The sequence below is a fragment of the Eulemur rufifrons genome, chromosome 26 (genome assembly GCF_041146395.1).
Source record: "Eulemur rufifrons isolate Redbay chromosome 26, OSU_ERuf_1, whole genome shotgun sequence".
NCBI classification, from domain to species: domain Eukaryota; kingdom Metazoa; phylum Chordata; class Mammalia; order Primates; family Lemuridae; genus Eulemur; species Eulemur rufifrons.
The window spans coordinates 6,937,692-6,962,369 of NC_091008.1; the positions used below are offsets into that span (position 1 = coordinate 6,937,692).

At 40.0% G+C, this 24,678-nt stretch overlaps 1 protein-coding gene and 1 non-coding gene across 2 annotated transcripts in view; both read right to left on the reverse strand.

The window, feature by feature from the left end:
• Positions 1-240: 240 nt before the first annotated feature.
• Positions 241-24,678, reverse strand: part of GSTCD (glutathione S-transferase C-terminal domain containing) — a 72,036-nt gene continuing 47,598 nt past the window's right edge. Inside the window, exons 6-12 of the mRNA XM_069459092.1 lie at positions 13,406-13,521; positions 13,205-13,249; positions 11,223-11,351; positions 10,160-10,293; positions 8,387-8,417; positions 4,125-4,194; positions 241-746 (exon numbers count right to left, since the gene is read on the reverse strand). Coding sequence (XP_069315193.1) covers positions 610-746; positions 4,125-4,194; positions 8,387-8,417; positions 10,160-10,293; positions 11,223-11,351; positions 13,205-13,249; positions 13,406-13,521 — 662 coding nt within the window. The 3' untranslated portion in view covers positions 241-609. The remainder of the gene's footprint in view (positions 747-4,124; positions 4,195-8,386; positions 8,418-10,159; positions 10,294-11,222; positions 11,352-13,204; positions 13,250-13,405; positions 13,522-24,678) is intronic.
• LOC138375541 (U6 spliceosomal RNA) lies at positions 19,981-20,088 on the reverse strand. The gene has a single exon (XR_011231533.1). It is a non-coding gene; the product is annotated as a U6 spliceosomal RNA (small nuclear RNA).

A 24,678-nucleotide genomic window follows, 5' to 3' on the forward strand; every position in this document is an offset into this window, starting at 1 on the left:
TTCCCCTAAGATGTTTGAAGCAGTGATGTTCTCATTTGGTGATTTATGGGAAATGTATTTAAAAGGAGTATACTAAATGACATACAAGGTGAACTAACTCCAGCTTAAAAATGCTGTCATTTCCTAATTTTTTAAAATTTATAGAAAAAGTACAATTATTAAAAATATATATATATAAAAAAACAAACAACAACAACAACAACAACAACAACAACAAAAACGCACAGAGTCTAGTTTCAGCCTCCAGGTGAATATCTAGAAACGGTTACAAAATAAAGACGGCAGGTATGTTATTTTCAATTGCACATCACATTGGCAAGATTCGGAAAGCTTGTGACCCGGGAGGGAACCTCCGCTGGTGAGTTTTATTCTTTCGGCAGCAGAGACTCCAGGGGGATTCTTAGGAGGAAAACCAGCAGTCCTTTAATCACACATGGTAGGAGCATTTGTGATGCTCCACAGGGAGCCTTTCTCCCGAGATCTTCCTGGCTCTTTCCTTCCTGAGCACAGCAGGTTCCGGACAGCTAATGTTGTTTCCCCCCTGGATGCCACTGGGCTTTCAGTGCGAAGACGGGTGGCAAAACGTCATCGGATGTTGAGTGTCCCGTTCTAAACGGGGACTCCCACGATCATGTTATTTTTGGGGGAGCAGCTCTCGGGCTCCATGGATATCACTTGGACGGAGTAGCCGCGTTCTTCCGCAGCTCTGGCCCGGTCCAGGTCCACGAGGCACATGCACTGTTTTCCTGAAATACAGTCAGATGGCACCGTGAGACACCCTTTCCCTAGCAGGGCAATTTCCCGCTTATTTAAGGGAATCTATACGGTGACAAAATCCACACGTACTGCGGGGAATGCTGTTTACACCCAAGCCGTGTTTGGTCTCTTTCAGTTTAATTCTTGATCAGCGTGGAGAAAAGATAGTTTACAAAGACATACATTTCAAAGATTTGTCTCTACTAATAATTTAAAGAATGCTAACCTTTTTAAAGATATACACAAATCCCAAACTGCAGATTCTATTTCCTACTTGGTTAAAAATCCATTTAAAGACCTTTCGTTTCTCTGCCTTCCCTATAAAACTACATTATCTGTAATATTATGGGGGGGAAAAATCTGTCTTTAAGAACATCTAAAGGGACATGCTGACAAGGGACCACCTGGGAGACATGTTACCTTTTCTACCTGGAGTTTTTTTAGGACTATGAAGAAATGAGAAATGGGAAATATTTGAGAAAATTCTCAACTGTGCGCTGATTATTTCAGGTGGATCTGTAATGTTGAGTGTAATATACTCTTAATTTTCAGAGCTCCTGCACCTCTGTAAAATAGTGGTGTTCTATTTCCTCTGCAATCTTTGGAAGACAGAAGAGGAAATCTGCCTGGCAAGCAAATGGGTTAATTTGTTTTCCTTTGGCAAACACAAACTTCAAAAGTAGCCCGGGACAAAATGATTTGGGGCTTGAATATATTCAAAGCTCTGGTTTACTTTTATGCTTTTAATTGCCCTAAATGCAATATATAAGCTTCTTTATTCTCTTGGAAAAAGGTTACTGACTAAGCAGAACTTCATTCATTCCATTTTTCCTCAATAATGACAACAATGCCTTAACATTATTTTTAAATAATTTATTTGAATGATAGTGGAAACTGCCAAACTAAAACAGCTTCGGAAGTGAAGACAGATAACGCCAGTAGAAAAGTTCTTCTGCGGTAAACAGAATCCTCGTGGAAAAAAAAACTGCGGCGGATGAAATAAATCAGGAGGTAAGCATTGGCAATTCGAGACTCCAAATGTCTATTTTGTACATTTTCCTTAAAAGGACGCACACCACAAAGGACAGACTGCGTCAGAAGTGACGTAAAATGGGACATCGAGAGCTCCATTTGGGCAAAGTCACCCCCCTCTTCATCGGCAGCCTTGAGGCTGACATTCGTCTTTGCCCTTAAAATATTGTTCTTCCTTTGAGACCTCTGCAACTGTCTCCCCGTCTACTTCTCCGTTTAAAACGAAACATTCTCTGTGGGGATCGGATGCTCCGCATTCCTTCTGTACCCACCCTGGGTTACGCTGCGGCTCGTTTATCCTTGGCCTGGGTCCCAGTCAAATTTTCCTTTTCCATCATGCAGAACAATCTCATGTTTGCACATGTTGACGTATCTTCACAACCGAAATCCAGCTGGTGGTGGTCTGCCTTTGCAGCCTGGTGCATTTCCTAAAAACGTTCACAGAACACAGGAACGGGCTGTGCAGAGCAGAGATGTCGGCATCTGAGAGAGTCTCTGGCTTTGTTTGAGTGTGATTCCCACCACCTACCCCCAACGCCCTGCTCCCTGCCGGTGATTTTGCCAAATGATCCTCTTCCTCCACTCTAGCGACTTCCCTTCCGGCCATTCTCCTTGGTTTGATGACGACAATTCGCACCTATCACCTACGCATCCGTCCACCGCACTCATGATGCCTTCACTGAGTTGCTGTCATCCAACTGTGCTCTCCAGAAATCCTATGTTGAAAACTCCATCCCCAGTGCAACCCTGTTGGGAGGTGTTTAGGCCACGAGGGTGGCGTGAACGGATTAATGCTGTCATCACGGTCGCGGGTTCATCATCGAGAGTGCAGTTTCCTTACAAAGGACAAGCTCAGCCTCCTCTTGATCTCTCTCTCCCCACGTCGTGCCTTTTGCCATGTGACGATGCAGCAAGAAGAAGGCCCTCACCAGACACGGCCCCTCAGCCGTGGACTTCCAGCCTCCAGAGATAGGAGCCAGGCGGATTTCTTCTGTTCACTGCAAGCCACCGAGTCCGTGGTGTTCTGCCACAGCGGCACGAGGCCGACTGAGACGCGGGCCCAGGGAGTGGAATTCTATCGGCTGCACGTTGGACTCACTCGAAGCTTGGGGATGGGAAAAGGAGGAGGAGAGGGAAAGAGTGGATTCAGGCAGGAGAAAGCAAGCTCTTTCCACACGTTGAGGACCCAGAGGGTGACAGGGAGGAGGGAACTGTCTGTTACCCATCTAGCTCTGACATGCCTCTTCAAGCGTGAGCATCTTGCTAAGCCAACCTTGATCTCAGAGCTGAAAGGTAACGATCTCTCCTGCACGTGCTCTCGCAATCAAGCCAGTGCCTTCACCTGGTGCTCAGCCAGACACATAACCGTCTGTTTTTCATGTTGGAAAAAAGGTGCTATGTTGGAATTTTGGAGAGAAAGTATTAATAGGATGGTGTCCAATGTGGAGCTTTTCTGCATAATTTTTAGGGTGAGTTTTGACTCTATGCATTTATCTTAAACCCCGATTTTGGAACCTGTATTTGCAGTGCGCCGAGAAGCAGTATTACCAAAGTGGGCAAGAGCTTCACGTACGGAGTCAAATAATTCGGATTCATAGTGGGGATCTGCCATCTGCCAGATGAAGGACCTCACACAAGCTTCTGTTTCAGTTCGGTCACCATTAAAACGTAAATACTACTACTTACCCCATAAGTATTGTCGTCAGAATTTACTGAGCTAACAGGTGAGGGCCTTTAGCTCAGGGCTTAAATGTGTAACTGTCAGATGCTATTATTCTTCCAAATGCGGTTTCTTTTTCTAAAGAGAAGGCTTCAATAAATCAATTACTTAATAAACTTGAAATCTTTCTGTGGGTCTTCCAGTTTAGGTAATGTTTAATATTTCCGATGTTGAATAAATTGGTCTAGGATGAATAATACACGAGTATACTTTTTTCCTGAGGAAAAAAATCATTATCATCCTTGTTCACACACATTTTCATGCATAAATTTCGGCACGTGTAGTTGCCTTTTCTATCTTTACTATTTTCTTTTGTGGCTTTTGATAGATCTCGTAGTTTGTTCGTAACAGTAGGAAAAAGATTTATTGATAACGTCGGAATCCTACTCAAAGTACAAACATTAAAATGTATTTAAGAGTAGTAACATACATTATTTTAAAATATATTTAAAAGTATTAACGTTAACCAAAATGGGATAAAATGTTACTATGCTCACAAAGCTCTTCTTAATAGGGATTAAGTTTTCTGGGAAGAACACACTTCAGTTTCTTGTGGATTAATGGGCTTGCTGATGAGTTTGCTCACACAGACCTGCCACCCTGTGCACACACGTACCTATGAGCCTCTGCTGGGGAGGAAGCTGGACGGCCGTTTGATCCGCAAATCTGCACAGTATCATGTGTTCCTAAGAGAAAAAGCAACAGCATGTGGGTTTATTTGCATCTTCTCCTTCAAAGTTGTGAAAACGACGACCCAAAAAAAAAAAAAAAAAAAAAAAAACAAAACGATCTCATTTTTCTGGAGCTCAACACCGTTCCATTGAACAGTGTGCTGCACAGACGGGACTTCTTTGAAAAAGGGAAACTTCCGGAAGGTGGCACTCGGTGATTTCTGCCTTCAAGGATATGGCTCTTAGCAACAGACGCACAGAAAACCTCAGGGCCACTCTGCCCTGTTGCTTTTAGCTGAAATGTGAAAACATGGTTGTATTTTGCTATTGTCGTGTTAAAAGACCTACAATTCATTTATATTTTTCCTTTATAAAATTTATCTGAATCTCTGGAATGTGGCTCCGAGGAGACACGGGCAGTGGCTTTTCATCCTGCTGGAGGAGAAGGAAACAACGCAGGTCACCCTTTGTGGCTTCTCTAGTTCTCGGGGACGCCTAGCAGGGTGCCGGCTGGTCCCTCAGTCCCTTTAGGGGACAGAAACCTGGATCCCTCCCTCTTCCCTCACTCCCAAAGGCTGCAGGTGTTCCCTGTTCTGCTTTAAGACAAACTGTAAAGAGGACCTAAGAGAATGGCAGGGGGAATATTACTTCTTTTTTAGAAAAGATTGAATTAATGACAAAAAGAGAAGGCAAGGAGGCTTTAAAGAGACACAGCGGATGAGTTTACGCAGCCAGCACTCTTAAATGTGCAAGTAGCCAAAGGGGAACGATGAGGCAGAGTCGAAAGCGTGCAGTGCTCCTATGTCAACTGTCTGTTCAGAACAGCTGCGGTTTCCAGGTGTGTGTACACTCTTACCTGTCAGCTTAGCAAACAGGTAAAACTCAGATTCATCAACTGTGCCCTTAGCGTTGGGTACATTAAATTTGAGGCCTCCATTTTTTAACAAGGTAAGTGGAATGATTGTGGCAATGTTGGTTTTTAAAAAGGATATCTTTTTTTTTTTTTTTTTTGAGACAGAGTCTCACTTTGTTGCCCTGGCTAGAGTGCCGTGGTGTCAGCCTAGCTCACAGCAACCTCAAACTCCTGGGCTCAACCAATCCTCTTGCCTCAGCCTCCCGAGTAGCTGGGACTACAGGTGCAAGCCACCACGCCCGGCTAATTTTTTTCTATTTTTGGTATAGATGTGGGTATCTTGCTTTTGCTGGTCTCTAACTCCTGACCTCAAGCAATCCTCCCACCTGGGCCTCCCAGAGTGCTGGGATTACAGACATGAGCCACCGTGCCCAGCCTAAAAAGGATATCTTTGTCTTAACTTTTCTGCATTTTTTTAAAAAAACATTTTAACGCTCACAATAAAATTTAATGGCAACAGATGGGAAATAAAATGGTTTGAAGGAATAACTTTTATTAAGCCCCCACAAATTAACTGGCGTCAACAAAGGCATAGAAGAATAATTTAGAATTGTATGACTTGAAGAAAAGGCAAGAAAAGCACGCCCCTCATGCTCATGGCGCTTGTAAATGAAGATTCATTTTACATAAATGTAATGGCAAGGCAGTTATAACCGCAGGTGAGGCTCAATTCACCTGTGCTGGTAAGTCTCACCATATTTTACTGGAATTATTTGCGTGCATGTTCTCTTTAGCCAAAGTTACGTGCTGACAGGGCAAGACACGGAACAGGTGCTCAGCCAAGGTTGCTGGCTCGATTGAACTGTGAAGAAGAACACTTCCAAAGCGACTCTCAAGATATCTGGACACTAGGTCCCGAGACCTTTAAAGACCAGGCAGCGTTTGGGGGTGTTGGAGAAAGAGGAGGTAAAGATTACGAACTGGGGTACTGGAGAGTCTCTGCTCTCTGGAAGGGTTTATGTGCCTGGTTTCACTCTAGAAATTTTACGCAGCTTTCTGGGCAACGAGACTGTGGGCACCCTGTCTCCCCAACACCCTTGGTTTGTTCATACAGCCTCGCACTGTTCGCTTTACCCAGCATCACTCAAGGGGGGACTGAAGACAGGGGTCTAGCTTTTGGTTTTACTTCCCCGAGTTTATTGTCTACTTTATTGGCGTGACCTTCTGCAAGATGAAGTGTTTCAACTCTTTTTTTTTTTTTTGAGACAGAGTCTCACTCTGTTGCCCCGGCTAGAGTGAGTGCCGTGGCGTCAGCCTAGCTCACAGCAACCTCAAACTCCTGAGCTCAAGGGATCCTCCTGTCTCAGCCTCCCGAGTAGCTGGGACTACAGGCATGCACCACCATGCCCGGCTCATTTTTTCTATATATATTTTTAGTTGTCCATATAATTTCTTTCTATTTTTAGTAGAGACGGGGTCTCGCTCTTGCTCAGGCTAGTCTTGAACTCCTGACCTCCAGCGATCCACCCGCCTCGGCCTCCCAGAGTGCTAGGATTACAGGTGTGAGCCACCACGCCCGGCCACAACTCTTAATCCAAATAGTTTCTGGGGTCTTAACGTCCCCCCACCCCCAAATTGTATAGCTCCCTGGGACATGCAAACTTTTCATCTAGCAGGCAAAGGACAGCAATGTTCTGGTTCCGGATGGATGCTGGAACACTCACATGCCTTCCCTCTCCGTGGGTGACCGTGCTATTTGCATGGGGCGGGGGTGGGGGAGGGGCTGGGAAGGGGAGGAAGACGTGGGTAGCGGGTAGGGCGGGAGACAGAGCTGGAGGTGGACATGTCTGGTCATAAAGTTATTATACAAAGAAGAGGCGAAGGAGACACAGCTGCCGAGGTGACAGAAATGAACATTTTTAGGTCAATGCACCTCACTAGTTCACGGTCTGATGGAGGTAAAATTCCTAAAATGTAGGGGCTGGCATATAAAATGAGACTCTGTTTTTAGTGAGTCTGTGCAAAAATTATAATTAATGAAACTAAGAATCCAAACTAATTTAACAACTTCTAATAGAATGCTTTGTTTTTTTCCCCCCCAAATATTATTATTTCTTTCTTTTTCTTTTTTTTTTGAGACAGAGTCTTGCTTTGTTGCCAAGGCTAGAGTGAGTGCCGTGGCATCAGCCTCGCTCACAGCAACCTCAAACTCCTGGGCTCAAGCGATCCTCCTGCCTCAGCCTCCCGAGTAGCTGGGACTACAGGCATGCGCCACCATGCCTGTATAATATTTTCTATATATTTTTAGTTGTCCAGATAATTTCTTTCTATTTTTAGTAGAGACGGGGTCTCGCTCTTGCTCAGGCTGGTCTCCAACTCCTGACCTCAAGCGATCCTCCCGTCTCGGCCTCCCAGAGTGTTAGGATTACAGGCGTGAGCCACCGCGCCTGGCCTTCCCAAATATTATTGTTTCTTAGACTGTATTATGTCACGTCATTGACCAACTAATTGGTTAGTGGTGACATTCAGGAAGTTGGAAACTGTTTTGCTCGCATTGGAGACTCAAGCCTATGTAACGTTCTGACGACTTTTGGGAGACAGTTCTCCATGGGTCTGTTGTGCCTCTTCGTGTCTTAGAAGCAGAGTCACCCACGGCCCCGTGTCAGACCAGGGGTCGGCGAATTGTGGCCAGGCCAAATGCAGCCAATGACCTGCTTTCCTACGGCTTGCGAGTTAGGAGAGTTTTTGTTTCTAAAGGGCTGCAAACTGACCACAGCAATGACCATGACAATGAAGAAGACTGGAGGGGACAAGGGGGGGGTGGCATTTATGATTTGTATGTGGCCAGCACAGCCTAAAATGTTTACTATCTGACCTTTTACAGAAATATCTGCCTCTGTTCCAGGTGATCTTTTCAAGCATGTTTATAGAGTGAGCAGCCCTGGTAAATGTCCATGGTGCCTCCCTCTGGAACAAAGGCCAGGTGTCACCCTGGGGGAACTGGGGACAATGACAGTCCTCTGGCCACCCCTACTGCTGTGGGCAACAAACTGTCTTTTGCCTCTGACTTAGGAGTCTCCTAGCTTTTGCCAGCACCTATTGTGCCAGGCTAGTTTGCAAGGCCGTTCTAGTTTGCAAGGAGAGTAAAAATCTCAAACCCTTCGCAAATCTTGTCAACTACTTGAAAAGTTAATCTGGATTGGGAAAGGAAAAACACAAAAAAAGCCATATTAGATGTTCATGAGTAATTCAAATATAACTATAGATTATCTACTCCATTAGGAATTTGAGCAGGAAGACCATAAAGACAGGATTAAAGAGTGCATTAAGACATCTAGATCTTTTTGAGTTTACCTTGTATGATAAAGTTTTCTTGAATTGTTCACTGAAATAGAAAAAAAAAAAGAGATTAGTTACCATTCTAAATACCGAATATTAAGAGTAAATAATCCTGAAGAAGCTAAATTATAAATAAAAATATATATTGTATCTGAAGAGTGTAAAATGATATCCTGAAGTAAAACCTATGCTAGTTTGAAATGTCTTTATAAAAAGATAAGAAAAAGCATGTCATCACTATGTTATTAATTTTAAAGATTTTCTTTCACAGATTGTTTACAGGGTTAGAGAAACACAACCAAATTTTTTTTCTTCCCCTCGTAGGAACACACAGATCCAGGTGTTTTAATACATTGAATACATTTGATGCTAAATTTATCAGGGCCAATTCGTTTGAAATGATTACTTGTTTCCACATATTATAGAAAGAGTATGGTATTTACAAATTTTCAACTCTATCTTTAGTGATTGAGATAGGTCTTCTACACAAGACATCAGTTCCAAGGGTAAGGGAAGAAAATGTTAGTACATCTATAGGGTGTAAAAAAGTTGAGACTAAATTGAAACCTTCAAATAGGTTAAGTTAGACTATAGTCTGAACACGGCCAACTGGCATTCTTACGAATCTTTACAGTGCTAGACTCACAAATTTCTTGATGAGTTGTAAAAATACACATTTCATCAGCACAGATGTATAATAAAATGAAATTTCTACTGCTGAATAAGCCTCAAGTTTTATCTTATTTTTTTGTTTTTCAATAGTTCCTTTGTTTTCTTCCAACTCGTTGCAGATTGTGGTAAAGAACAAAACAATGAAAGATAAAGAAGACTATTACTTGTATTTTGTGACTTTAAATGACTTATATAGAAGTCTTTAATTTCTAATGGAAATTTTCTAAGGTTTTTTTAAAAAAGTAATGATGCAACTGATCAAGAAGTCTTTTTTGGCATACTATAGGATAAATTTTCTAAAACTAACATGTTTAATCTATCCCATGATTAAAATGATCATCACGATTCTCAGTAACTATGAACCAGAGAATGAAAATGTCATAAGCACCCAGAGGATGGCTTTCCAGTAAGTTGGGTCAAAGCAGTAAGAATTAAAACATCTCCCTCTTCTACGTTGGATAAGAAGGACCATAAAGTTGCCACCAAACTTCCAGATTAACTGTCAACACCCAGAGGCAGTGTTTAAAACTACTGATGCTGCTACTGTTACTAGCAGCAGCTCACGTGCATGCATTGAGCGCTTACTGTATGCCACTTCTAAGGGCTTTGCACTTCTCATTAAATTCTCACAAAAACCTAGAGGCAGTTACTATCCTAACCCTCATGTGGCAGATGAGAAAACACAGGCAAAAAGAGTTAAAGTCACGTGCCGGAGGCTAAACAACCCATAAACCGATGGGGAGCCTGGTTGCTCGGAGACGGTGCACTCCTGGCTCCAAACACCCAACCGCTAAGCCCACTGCCTCTCCCGGATGATGGTTTTTAATTTCATTATTTAAAAGTGCACAGAGAAGTGCTGAAGCCGACAGACTTCTAGCCGGCTGACTCCTAGATAGACTCGTTGCTAAATTCCAGCAAGAGCTGGATTCAGGAGAAAAATCACTGACAGACATAACGGAGTCCCTCTCTTCCTTGTACAATCTATCAACAATATTTGCCATCGTGGAAAGAGGAAATGAGTTAAAAATGAAATCCCATTGCAACCTGATGTCAAGCAAGCTTCACCTGCTGCTTCACCCCCATTATTGGTGTCACAGGTAGAACGCTGAATTTCACCTTTTTGGGAAACTAAATTTTGAGGTGTTCTGAATGAAGCCGTAGCAGCAGGGGCAGGTGACGAAGGAAGCGCGTATCTTGATGCAGTGCTCGATGACCATGTCCGTGGCCACCCCGCAGGCGTGCAGGGCCACCTGGAAGACAACGCCAGACCTCAGCACCGAGCCCTCTCCTACCAGCAGGGCAGCTTCGGTGCCTTTGAAATAGTTCTCATTTGGACACAGCAAAGGCCTGCTTGGCTATTCATAGTAATGAAGAAAAGTAAGCAAAGCTGAAAGGTTGCAAATGGAATATTGCAAATCAAGTGTAAGATTCATTCAATGGCACAGTTTTAACACGGAAAATTTAGTATATAGACATGTCTAAACTAGTGCTTTCGCTGACTATGAATTTAGTTCAGTTGTAGCCCGATGCCAAGAACAGGAGATTTGAAATGAGAATTTCTAGTCTAGAACTCTGCTTGACTCTGTGGCCCTGGGCCTCAGGCTCCTCAACTATAACTATGGTTAACAATACTGACATATGACAATGATAAAGTGCTATGAATAAAATAATATTCACTGGCCGGGCGCGGCGGCTCACGCCTGTAATCCTAGCACTCTGAGAGGCCGAGGCGGGTGGATCACTCGAGGTCAGGAGTTCAAGACCAGCCTGAGCAAGAGCGAGACCCCATCTCTACTAAAAATAGAAAGAAATTATATGGACAACTAAAAATATATACAGAAAAAATTAGCCGGGCATGGTGGCACATGCCTGTAGTCCCAGCTACTCGGGAGGCTGAGACAGGAGGATCGCTTGAGCCCAGGAGTTTGAGGTTGCTGTGAGCGAGGCTGATGCCATGGCACTCTAGCCCGGGCAACAGAGTGAGACGCTGTCTCAAAAAAAAAAAAAAAAAAAAATTCACATGCTATATGTGCTTTATAGAAAATATAAGTATAGAGGGTTGCAGATTTCTCTGTTTACCAAAGAATTTACAATTATCTCCCTTACTTACTCTAAAGCATGTATCAATAATTTTTCTTGTTTACCTAATTGAAGAAATCGAAATTGTTTAACTACTTACCCCAATGTTAAACATCCCTGTAAAATATTCCATATTTGCTTGAATGAACCAAATGTTGTTTAAACCTAGTTCGTCACTTCTCTTCTTCGCACGAATTAATGATAATTCCTTGTTTTCGATTAATGTGACCTAGATTTCACCAAGGAAACAAGAGCATATTCAATAACGTAATTCAGGCATTGGGACAGAGCTTTATTACTGTATTTCATGGTTTTAATAATGCAGAACATATTATATTGATCCTTTATCTTGGGCCAGATAACCTGGTACAAAAATGAAAAATGAAAGATCCTTGAACTGCTCTTACAAGATAGTGATACAAGTGAAACACACAATAATAATACAGTGTGACAAGTGTTTAATGAAAGACAAATAATATGTAACGGGAGCAGTCATATTTGATGACTAAGGAAGGTTGTCATGGAAGTAACATATTAATAGAAGCCTCAAAAATAAGTACAAATTAGCTGGGGGAATAGAAGAGTGTTTCAGGTGGAAAGAGGGAAACACACAGGAGGGCCTAGGGTGAGACAGAGGAGGGTGTGTTTGAAGACCTGAGACAATCGGTACGGCTGGGCCATAGTGTGTCTGATGGTGACAGTGGGGACAGGGACACAGGGAGTGGAGTGCGGACATGAGGCTGGAGAGGTCAACAGGAGCCAGATCACACATTGATGGCAAAAGAAGTTTCGGTAGCCTGCAACGTACGCCATGGATTGGTGGGGGTGAGGCAGAAGGCAGGGGAACCAGTGAGAAGTTTCCGTAAGTCATCCAGGTAGAGAAGATGGTTTGGATGTTGTAAAATGGGCAGAATGAAGTCGCTTTCCTCACTATCATTTCTAGTTCTTATTTTGTCCTTATGGAAAAATCCTGGGTCCCTTTGTATAAAAAAACCTGTTAGACTATACTTGGTGTCAAAGGCTTTCTGGCCTTTATTTTAACCAAGATTTCCCTTTTTCAGTTTCAACCTATCTAAGCTTCCAGGAAAAGTACTAGGAAGGGGAAAAAAACATATTAACTCCATCCCTGACTCTGCTTCTCCAGGACTTTACTCCATGAGCTCTCTTCCTCTTACTCAATCATGAAATTGTTGCTTCCCTTAATAATAAAACAGACACCTGCTTCTCCTTCCAGATTCCTTATTTATTTTCCTCTTTATTCTCTAGGAAAGGAAAAGAACAACACACCCCCACACCCCCTTGGCCACTGATCATGCTGTTACATGTCGTTCTGGCCAGTTCGTCTATCAGTTTTCCCATATTTTTTTCTTCCAAAAGTATTCATTGTGAAGAATTCACACCTCCAGAGAGCTCACAAGCAAAGACTCTGCTCCAGCTGAATTTGTGTTTGGAAGAAGAAAAAGGTGGACCTTTCCCCTAAAACTTTTATATGAAAAGAACAGTTATGATATAACATTGAGTGAGAGCAGGGGACCATAACTGTATTTGCATTTTTAGAATTTCCAACAATAAACATCCATGTGGACAATGACTTAATCAGAACAAGAAAAGAAAAACGTTCGATGGATCAGTATGGTAGGTTTTGAGTTTACTGGTTTACTTGTCTTCTTTAAGAAATTTTATTATTGTTTCAATACTGACGCAATGCATCAAAAACTAGATACCAAGAGAACATGCTCAGCAAGTTTCAGAAGCCAGTGTTTCCATTTAAAATTATGTTGAAATTAAAATAGTTGAATCATAATTATTTTACATAAAAATGAAATAGTTATTTTTTTTTTAAATTATTAAAACATACAAGGCTTTTTAAAAACTGATAACTGCTTTGGGGTCCCACTTTACTTACTTTTCCCTTAAGACCCTGAGTCTTAGAAGTTTACTTCAAAGAAAAAAAAAAACGCCTATGCCACATGTCTGACTTGGGTAATGACTAGAAACTCAAAGGGCAAAGGCAAACCGGATTTGGCTGGCTGAACTGTACAGTGTTTCAATGTTTCCTTTTATCTATTGTTCGTATGTTACCTGGCATGACGGTAGCATGTGCGCGAGGACGATTCCAACGTGGCCCTGAAAAGTCAGTGAAAGAAACAAGTTAACTTTGTCCCATGGCTCCTGCTCCTTCTGAGACCAAAATCTTGCCCAATAAAAACAGGACCTTGAATGTAGCACAGAAAAGGAACAGTCTCAGAAAGGCTCTGAAGGATAAAAGAGGAGATACAATACCCCCCCGCTGCAGAAATCCACAATTCTGTCGCCAGGTTTGGCCTGATTTGTCACGACGTAAACAAGGTTGTTTAACTGTTGCTGCTTCCTCAAAGCTCGATCGATGGACATTTTACCTGGGAAAGACATGAGACAAAGAATACAAAACATTACATATTGTAGGGGACCAAGGAGACACACTTAGAACAGACGACCAGCCCAGAGCAGGAGGAGGAGGAGCATAAATACACATACACATAACATACACATACACACACACACACCCCCACCCACCCCCATAGTGGAATGAATTACAGATTCCTTATAATTGACAAGAACTGGAACTCGGGGATGAACTCTATTGTTGCTTATTTTACTTTTATTTCTATCCAACTTTTCTTTCAATAGCCATTGAAAGAAAATCTATGGGGAAAAAAATAAATCTTCTAAAAAGTATGAGATATTAAGTTCAGAGTCGTAAATAAAGTGTTCAACCAATGTTGGCTGAGTGGCAGAAAAGTTAACAGTGATCGTCTCCTTTTCTCTCTCTCAGACACATATTGTAAAGATTACCTAATTTCAGCACGTTGCTAAAATCTCCTTATAGGAAGACCTATAATAAGTAAAAACATTTATATCATTTAACTGATACATCTTTGAACTCTTAATTCTTCTGGGTAGGACACTTGGAAACCTTGGAACATTAGTGGAACATTGAAACACAATCAATGGTTATTGTATTTAGAGAGAAATTGGATTTTCCCTCTTCTGCTTTGAAGCTTCCTTTCCTCATGAGTCAGACATAGAAATTTAATGCAATTAGAGATTAAAGATAGGACCTTTCCAAGTATGAAACGCCTTAGGCAAAAAACACTAGTCAAGTTCACGAAAATATCTTCAGAAGAATGAATGAAATTATTTCTTTTTATATATTTCAAGTGCATTCTTTATAAGAGCAAGATTAAGAAAATGTAAGAGTACAGATTTTAGTGATACAGATAAAAGGAAAAACCCAGATAATCTTTTCGGTTTGATCAAGAATTATTTAAAGATACCAAGCTTTCCTCGCTCCATTTTCACAGAAAAATAGCATGGCTTTTTTCTTTTCTTCTCTTTTCTATTTTTCTTATGTTATTAAATTTAATAAAAAAAAAAACCACTGGGAATATGTTTTTTTAGGAAAAAATTTAAAATGTGGATAAAAAAAGATCTAAATGAGAAAAAATTCATAATCTCATAATTGAGCAACATTTTATATATTTGTAGGGTACTTCCAGCTATATTCATAAATTCTTAATTTTCTAGACAGCATATAGAACATTATATTATTATAAAAATCTTTCCATGTCAGTGCATTTATTTCTGTCCTACACATTTTAATGACTGCATAGCATTCCACCGACTATATACACACCAAAATTTATGTAACTAATTTCTTTTTTTTTTTTTTTTTTTTTTTTTTTTTTTTGAGACAGAGTCTCACTCTGTTGCCCAGGCTAGAGTGAGTGCCATGGCGTCAGCCTAGCTCACAGCAACCTCAAACTCCTGAGCTCAAGCAATCCTCCTGTCTCAGCCTCCCGAGTAGCTGGGACTACAGGCATGCACCACCATGCCCGGCTAATTTTTTCTATATATATTTTTAGCTGTCCATATAATTTCTTTCTATTTTTAGTAGAGATGGGGTCTCGCTCTTGCTCAGGCTGGTCTTGAACTCCTGAGCTCAAACAATCCGCCCACCTCGGCCTCCCAGAGTGCTAGGATTACAGGCGTGAGCCACCGCGCCCAGCCAATGTAACTAATTTCCTATTGTAATGATGTGATCATCATCATACAGCTGATTCTTGGGGCACCTTCTTAATTATTTAGCATGAACTAATGTAAATTTCAAACACGAAGGACATTTAAGTCAATAGTGTGGTGACTTCCTTTGTGAAAGCAGTTTCATGTAGCTTTTAAATGAATTATCTTCATTTTCTCTAATAATATGATTGTAAAAACCCCTGTCATCCCACCCTTCATAGGTAACCACTCCTAAGAGATTTCACTGTGACAATTTCCAAGCATATAGCAAAGCGGAAAGAGTCTTAAAGTGAATGCCTCTATACCCTCCATCTGGATTCTACATAAATTAACAACTTATTATACTCACGTGTCATACTTCTATCCATCCATCCATCCCTCTATTGATCCAAATATACCTTATATTTTTTTATGGCAATACAGTTTTTTTTTTTTTTTTGAGACAGAGTCTCACTCTGTTGCCCGGGCTAGAGTGAGTGCCATGGCGTCAGCCTAGCTCACAGCAACCTCAGACTCCTGGGCTCAAGCGATCCTCCTGTCTCAGCCTCCCGAGTAGCTGGGACTACAGGCTTTTACTTTTAGTTGTCCATATAATTTCTTTCTATTTTTAGTAGAGACGGGGTCTCGCTCTTGCTCAGGCTGGTCTCAAACTCCTGACCTCGAGTGATCCTCCCGCCTCGGCCTCCCAGAGTGCTAGGATAACAGGCGTGACCCACCGCGCCCGGCCGGCAATACAGTTTTAATTTGGAGGAGCAAGAATAAGAGCAAGGAAGAGGAGGGGGAAGGGAGGGTAAGAAGGGAAAAAAGGAGAGTACATTCAGGCTCTTTGGAGAGCCAGAGTCACAAACACTGCTATTACGTGGAGCCACCAGGAGGCAGGGAATGAGCCCAAACACTTCTGTCTTTGCTCTGTTCATGGATTTCTTAACAGCTTCTAGCCAAAAAATTTTCATAAAACAAAGTCAAAAGTAATTATCTTTTTGTTAATAACAAGGACATAGAAAAAGAAAATTTATTAAATGGACTATATACTAGCAAGTTCTATACCATATTTCTAGTAGAAATTTACATTACTTCCTTAGGTCTGTTTTATAAGCAAATATTGATGAAGATCTATTTTTCTTGCTAAGACTGCATCTTTGCATATAAAAACAAAATCCATGCTGAAATGAAGGTCGAAGGCAAAGAAATACTTTTCAGAGTTGTGTGTAAGTAAAGCTACACATAATATTCACAGAGGTTGAGCTAAAAATACAGCAGCAAGATGCCCAGATGCTTTATGAAAAAAACTGCCTCTAATAAAGCATTCCCTTTCCCCATTCCAGTTTCATAAATATTATGCAGCTCCTGGAAACATGGAACAGGATCTCAAATATATTCAACAAGGTGAAAAAGTGGTTTGGGGATATGGTATTAATTTAAAAATCAAATCCCATTTTCTATTTTTATCCAGTACCCTTGTGCCTGAGATATCATTTACAAGTATAAAATTACAATCTACTTTTAGCTGGACTATAAATGATGGTTTTTTAGGTGTCAAGGAAAAAGAAACCCAAGCGTAGAATGTTTTAATACAAATGGTGTCATTTGTTCTGTGATGTAATTCTGCAGTAGGGTCTTGTCTTTGTCTGATTCAAGTTAGGAGGTACTTGATTATGTAGCCAACTTCAATGGTGTTTGCATTGCACAGAAAGAAAAGTACAAAGGTAATAGAGCCAATTTTTAAACAAGGAGGAAGCCATGTTGAAACACCAGCCGTTTTGGTTGGTCCAAAACATCAAATAATGCAAAAAAAAAAAAAAAAAAAAAACAAACAATGAAAAATGTACACATGTGCACCCAGGACATGTGCTCAGTCTAATAATTTCTGTGCAAAATCAGGCACCTCTTAATTTTTTGTTTCTTAGCCTGATGCAATAAATATTTTACAAGTTGTTACTCATTTATAAAAGGAAAATGGTTGGGTGCTTGGATACACATTAGACATCTTTACCAAAGATTTTTTTGCTGTTTTGTTTTCAAAGCATTTCTTTGAGATACAGCACACCAACCAGATTCTGTGGATTTTCAAAAAATTATAATTAAATAGGGAGACAAAGAAGCTAAAACTAATGGTTTAGAGATTTAAAAACACACTTATTTCAAAGCTATAAAATCAAGACAGCAAAAGCACATGCCTTCAACAGAGATCAGTGTAGCAAATGCTATTCTTTCAGAGAAGGTGTAAGATGATTGAATAGACCAAGTGGCACTGGTGAGACCTTTGACAGATGAAAGAGAAGGTGACAACCACATATGTTAACGTTTTCAAAAGAGGCCTGATTAACAGCGTTCAGAAAGACCAGTTGATAAACGGTCATTTATCATACTTTATAGGGCAATTGACCGTGAAGCCCAGGTTCCATCCCCGGGGTAGCCATGCTTTTCATGCTTGGCACAGTCACTAAAGCACCTACTATGTGCCCAGTACTTGGTCTATATCCTGAGGACACCTCTCAAAATGAGCAAGACACAGTCCCTCTCCTTAAGGAGTTAACAGGGAATCTAAGAAGAAGGCGGGTGTGTTAATTACGTGCAAAGGTGTGTGGGAGAAGAGAAAGTACTAACTGCTTGTGACGTTAGAGACAGTTTCACAGAGACTCGGGGCATTTCCGCGGAGTCTTTAAGGAGAAGCAGAAACGTACCGGATACGGTAGGCTGGGGAAGGCATGCCCAGAACAGCGTGGCACGTATTTTATACAATTTTACATAAACGTGTTCTTTCATAACGCTTGTCCGTATCATTTGTATTCTGGATAGAACATATCCTCCAATTAGTTAAGATTATTCATAAAATTCTCCGGAGCACTGAACCCCAACTGATGTTCACTGCCAATTAAGTGATTTAGAAAAAAAATAAAATTGAATCAGTTGAACTCGTTGAATCATTTTGAACCCTGGTGTTCTAGATCAAGAAATCTCCTGGACTCCTTATTGGATTCTCATTCTCACTCTCCTTCCCAGGGTACACCCCGCAAGTGCTGTGCACATCAGACTCTGTCTCTGTGCCATAGCTAATCACTGAGCATGCTTTACCTGGGTATATCACTAAAGTCTCTGCCAGATCTACCCATCAAAATATCCCTTGCCTACTATTCCCTTGCTTTAGGACCTTAGGAACCCCACCCTCGTTCTTTATTCCAGGCTGAATTTAGAAGATATATTACTTTTGTAATAATTATAATTTTTTTAAAAGACGAAAGAGAAAAAAAAAGTTACTTTTCAAACTCTTTGTTGTCACCCAAAATAACTAATCTTTTATTCTATAAAGCCTATTATTGTTAACCAGTGAAATAATTCCTTATTATAAAATGATACCTAGACACAATTCATTATACTAACTCGCCCTAAAGAACCATTAGCTGAAATTGCTTCTGTCTCCCTGAAATAGATACAGCATAATTTTTCCTGGATCTACATAAAGTTGGGCCCAATTAAATGAAAAAAGTATGAGGAGGCTGATATGCACATAACAGGCGCTCAATAAAATTTAATGAATGAATTTTCTCTGCAATTGTGACAAACTGCATTTGAAGGCATTATGTTAATTTTTGCAGGTACTAAGTATGCAAACAAGTTAAATAGCAATGCTATGCCTGTATTTGTTAAAATAGTAAAAGAAGTCAACTATAACACAGTGTTTTAAGTAGGGATGGAAAAGTTTCTAAAAACTTTTTTGTGAGGGAATAAGAAAGCAGCCATTTAACGCTGCATGAAACAGATTCCAAAAGTTAGAAAAGGAGGAAAAGAATTCCTAAAGAAATTCCTGCGAAGATCCATGAAACTGGGCAGCAATAAAAAGTTTACACTGTAGGTTAGGGCAACTTGGTTTTAAATTTTGAGATAACTTGTTGGAAATACTAAAAATTTAGAATTGCTCTTTCAATTTTACATTCTAAAAAGCCAGTTGCAGGCAAGCATCCTGAATCCTCTCAGCCACGCTGACCTCAGGCAGTAATATTCTTGTAACAGTGGATAGTACTCATCTGATACCACCCTCACACCCACACAGCCCACGGTTCAGTCTACGAAACCAACAATGGTCTAACAGTGTTACGGCATCTTCGCTCTTGTAACTTTGGTATATATTCTTAGAGCACTCAATGATTATTAATTGGGAAAATAGTAGAATTCATTGGAATTCATAATGTTCAAAGTGGCCAGTTTATACTTGCTGGGATAATGACCTCATATAAATATCATTCTCAATCATTCAACAAACAAATCAATCAACCAACTTGCCCTACATAGAACCGTTCTGTAAAACGTTAGGGACACAAAGATATATAAGCCTTGGTTTCTGTCTTTAATGAACTTATGCCTTGTTAAATTAGTACAAAACATTATGTTTGAGCTTAGAAAATTTTATTTTATTAATCACATTGTGTGTGTGTGTGTGTGTGTGTATATTTATATATATATATATATATATATATATTTTTTTTTTTTTTTTTTTTGAGACAGTCTCACTCTGTTGCCCGGGCTAGAATGCCGTGGCGTCAGCCTCGCTCACAGCAACCTCAAACTCTTGGGCTCAAGCGATCCTCCTGCCTCAGCCTCCCGAGTAGCTGGGACTACAGGCATGTGCCACCGTGCCCAGATAATTTTTTCTATATATATATTTTAGTTGGCCAGCTAATTTCTTTCTATTTTTAGTAGAGACGGGGGTCTCGCTCTTGCTCACGCTGGTCTCGAACTCCTGACCTCCAGCGATCCTCCCGCCTCGGCCTCCCAGAGTGCTAGGATTCATTGTGTGTATATATATATATATATATATTTTTTTTAATTGTCATCCTTGCACAGGGGCCATGCTAATCTTCTCTGTATCGTTCCAATTTTAGTATATGTGCTGCCGAAGCGAGCACTCATTGTATATATTTTTAAAAGAAATTTTAACAGCTGTTGCAAAAATTCATGTTTCATTAAAGTTTCTGAAATGACTGATAATACTTTCTGCCCATTTGATGCTTTGCAATATATTAAGCATTTGCATATTTGGTACATCTAACTTCAAAACTGTTAGGTTGTCAGGGCGGATGGCATTTTCCTCAATTTACAAATGAGAACACTGAACTCTAAAGCAGTTGCTCAAACTTAGCGCTTGCTCACGGACACACGGTTGGTAAGCGGTGAAAACTGGGACCCTAACAAAGGATTTCTAATTTCAGTTTCAGTCTTCTTTCCACTATGACCTGTTATTTCTTAAACAGATGACTGTGATTGATTGTGACTTCCGAATTTCACTGTTGGTGCCTTTTTGATGTGTGAGAAAGTTCAGAGAAACGAGGTACTTTCTAGCAGAGAAATGAGGGGTTTCCCCGGCAGTTACATCGCAGGGAAAAATTTAATTCTTCAGAAACAGTCACGAAATGCATTTCATTTCACTTTTTCCTCTAAATAAAATTTCCAGGAGCAAGGTTACCGGTAAAAAAGGATACATTTAAGTTTGGAATGTCAGTATTTTGGAATCTATCAATAAGGTATTAGAGGTCGGTCTCGTAAGTCACTCTGTTTAATGAATTTACCTACGAGTATCACCTTTTCCTGAGAGGGAAGCCATTCCCCTTCTTGGACTATAGCAAACTTTTTGATTTTATAGAATAGTGACATGGGGAGGTTTAGCAATCAGTTTGTTGCCAAATCGGATTCTCCTGAAGGAAAGAAACGAAAATAGATTAGGAAGATCTTCATGTCACAGTACTGCAGATGATGACCAAAATTACCATGAACCTTTCACCCTTCCATATCTAATTCTAGAGCATGTTTTAAAAAGGTGACAACGAAAAACTGTTTAGGCAAGATGCTGGATTGAGGGACAAAAGGCGAAGACAGTATAGCTGCATTATTTACCAGGTCAAAGCTTCTGCTTTGTTTATACAAGAGCTTAGATACAGTGAATAACGGAAATTTTAAAACCTTCTCATTCCTGCTATTGTTTTTCTCCAGGATGAATAAGAATACTAGAGCCCACGGTTAACTGAACACATATATTTTCATTTCATTCGAATACTACTTACACCACACAAAGTAAACATTACTTTGTTCTGCTATTTTGGTTTTTCCTTTTTTTAAAAAAAACTCTACAATATCTTCCAAACTGCCCACAAAGACCAAACTGAAATGTTTTCAGAACAAAAAATTTAACTCTAGAAAACAGTTTAGGTATTTATTTCTTCTCCCTCTTTTTCAGAGGTCTAACAGTAGTAAGGTATTTTAATAGTTTTGTTAGCTTTTTGAGGCCCTTTAAGTAATCTTCAGTTTGGCTTCGAATTTGGTGTCTCACAGCAATTAGGTGAAATGGTCTTTAGTAGCCTGCAATGGTGAGTGCTAACTTTCCCAAAGTCAAATGATTTTAGAAAATATCTCCTTTTGTGTATATAGTCTAATTTCCACTCTGATCTGACCCACAGGTCTTCTGGTTTAATTTTTTCATATATTTCACTTTGTTTATAAAATGCAATGCTGAATGTCCACAGTGACATAGCCTCAAATTCTTCCATAATGTCCATACTACGTTGATGTACAGCATTCCCACTGAGAGATGGCGTCTGTGAATCTGAGCTGCGTGACTGCCTGACCTATAGAATACAGAGGCGACACTGTGCCCCTTTCTGGCAGCTTCTACGTCCTGTGTTTTGAAACCGTTGCTCTTGGAGCACAGAGACATGCTTCGAGAGTCCAGCCTCCCTCACTGATGCTGTACTGAGACCAGAGAAGCTTTCTCACCGAGCCCTAATGAAACCGCAGAATTGTGGATCAGATAAATAATTGTGTAAAGGCACTAAGCTTTGCGGTGGTTATTTGTGATGCAATAGAGCATCAGAAATACATCCTAACAATGGCCTTGTAAAAGGACTATCATCATCGGATAGTATCATCATTTGGGCAACCACCTAGACATGAAACGGTGCTGGATACTAGGACGATAATCAAAACAGAGAATGGTTATTACACCCAACAGTTAATACTCCAAGACGGTGGTATTTATACAAGCTACAGAGGAACTATATAAGTCTTAAAGGCAATCTTGAATTCCAGTCCTACTGTTCCTTTTCCCTTTCTAAGGGTCCTAAACTTTGTGGGCCTAACAGTAAAAAAATGTTGGGATCTCAGTAGCAAGGGATGAGGGGACAGAAAAAGACTCTGAGAACTAACCAGCTCTAAGCGTGGGTAGGCATAGGGACAGTCATCCAAATCAGTATTCAAAAAAGACTCGATCTGGGCAAGTACTGATGTCCATACAGGTCTAATTTGATGGGTGGTACCAGGCAGCAGTAGTTTTTTTGTTTTTTCTTTAATATATCAGCAAAAGATATATTTTATTATTGATCATACTTTTTTCCATATGACTTTACACATAAAATGTCCATACTACCTCAAGTGATCTACAGAATTAATGCAATCCCCATCAAAGTAAACCAGCATCATTCTTTACAGATTTAGAAAAAATAATTCTACGCTTTGTATGGAACAAGAGAAGACCTTGTATAGCCAAAGCAATCTTAAGCAAACAGAACAAACTGGGAGGTATCAGCCTACCAGACTTCAAGCTGCACTACAAGGCTATAGTAACTAAAACAGCATGGTACTGGCACAAGAACAGAGACACAGACCTTTGGAACAGGACGGAGAATCCAGAGATGAAACCATCTGCATATTGTCATCTAATCTTTGACAAAGCAGACAAAAACATACACCGGGGAAAAGAATCTCTTTTCAATAAATGGTGCTGGGAAAACTGGATAGCTACATGCAGAAGATTGAAACAGGATCCGCACCTCTCACCTCTTACAAAAATCAATTCACGATGGATAACAGACTTAAACCTAAGGCTTGAAATCTTAAGAATTCTAGAAGAAGATGTTGGGAAGACTCTTTCAGACATCGGCCTGGGCAAAGAATTTAGGAAGAAGACCCCCAAAGCAATCACAGCAGCTACAAAAATAAATATTTGGGACCTGATCAAATTAAAAAGCTTCTGCAGAAATTCCAAACTGTGGAACACGAGTGTCTCAAGATATTAAGAGGAATGAGGTATAAAGAGATTTCGAGAGGACAAAAACAGTGAGTTCTACCATGAGGTAGATTTAGGAAATGAATATATTACCCAATTTTTTTTGAGGATCACAATGTCTATCAGCATAGTAAAAGCTTGACAACCGAATGCTTTTACTATCTAATTCTCTTTAGCGATTATTTAGAAACTTGCTTTAGGAAACACTGCTTTTTCTCACCTCTTTGCTTAAAAATACTTATTCACTGTTTAGAATCCAGTTCCAATGACTACAGTGAGTAAACAATGACACAGACTAGATTCATTAGACGCCAAACCCTTCCCTCTCAAGACAACCTATTTCCCAGGGACCTCCAGAAATTACTGAACACACAAAACTCAGTCACATGCTGCTTGGGCTCAAGTCACTGAGGCAGCAATAAAAAGGAATAAAAGTCACCAAAATAATTTTTTCCTTGAAATCAAGAGCTATGAGAGCTATGTTTAAAAGCTCAAATATATTAGTTATTATTATATTTCTTCTTGAATAACAACAGGACTTATTCAATGTCAACTTTTAAACTATTCTGAGAACATAAAGTCATAAGTTCTGTTCACAAGTTAAAGTCGATGCACTGTTTAATTATTTATCAACAGCTCATTGCTTAAAATAACTCTTGAGGATAATGCTTAACATTTAACATTTTTGGATACCCAATATAAAATACAATACAAGCACCTTGCTATCGCCCCTAGTATCTATCAGCTGATGTAAGAGATACAAACATGGTAGAATGAGGACATTTCTAAGTAACACCCACACATCTGCAAACCCACAGAACAGGGATGGGAATTTCCTCACTCTTTACAACGGGGGTGCACATCTTGGTGACTTCCAAGAACTGCTATCACCAGATCTGAGGTCTTACATATTTCTTCCTATTATTTAAGTCCCACATATACGTGATACAGAGAGAAACCAAATAAATAAAACAAAAACTACCAGGGAGATGGTGGTAAGTTAAAAATTTTCCATCAGTTTCCAGTAGTTTAATCTTATAACATGTGATTGGTATTTACTTTTAAACCAATAAAAAGAAGCCAGAGCTTTCTCCCTTTGTTAGCCAACATAAAACAAGTTAGACTTTCTGGAGCATTATGTAGGACAGTAAAATAAATACTTTTGTACCGAAGGCTTTTAAAATTCATAAATGGATGATTTAATAAAAGATCTTGTGCTTTTATTCATAATGAAAGAAATAAAACTAGGTTAGCATCTGAGAATTTTGGTTGCCTTTTAAGGAATCAGATCCAAACACTAAGAAACATACTGGGATTAGTCGTAAGAAGCTGCAAAACTATAAATAACCCATTAATTTATACAACCCCCAAAATACAATTTCTTTGCTAAAGTATACTTTGAAGAATTTTAAACAACGTTTCAAGTGGAAAAAAGAACAGT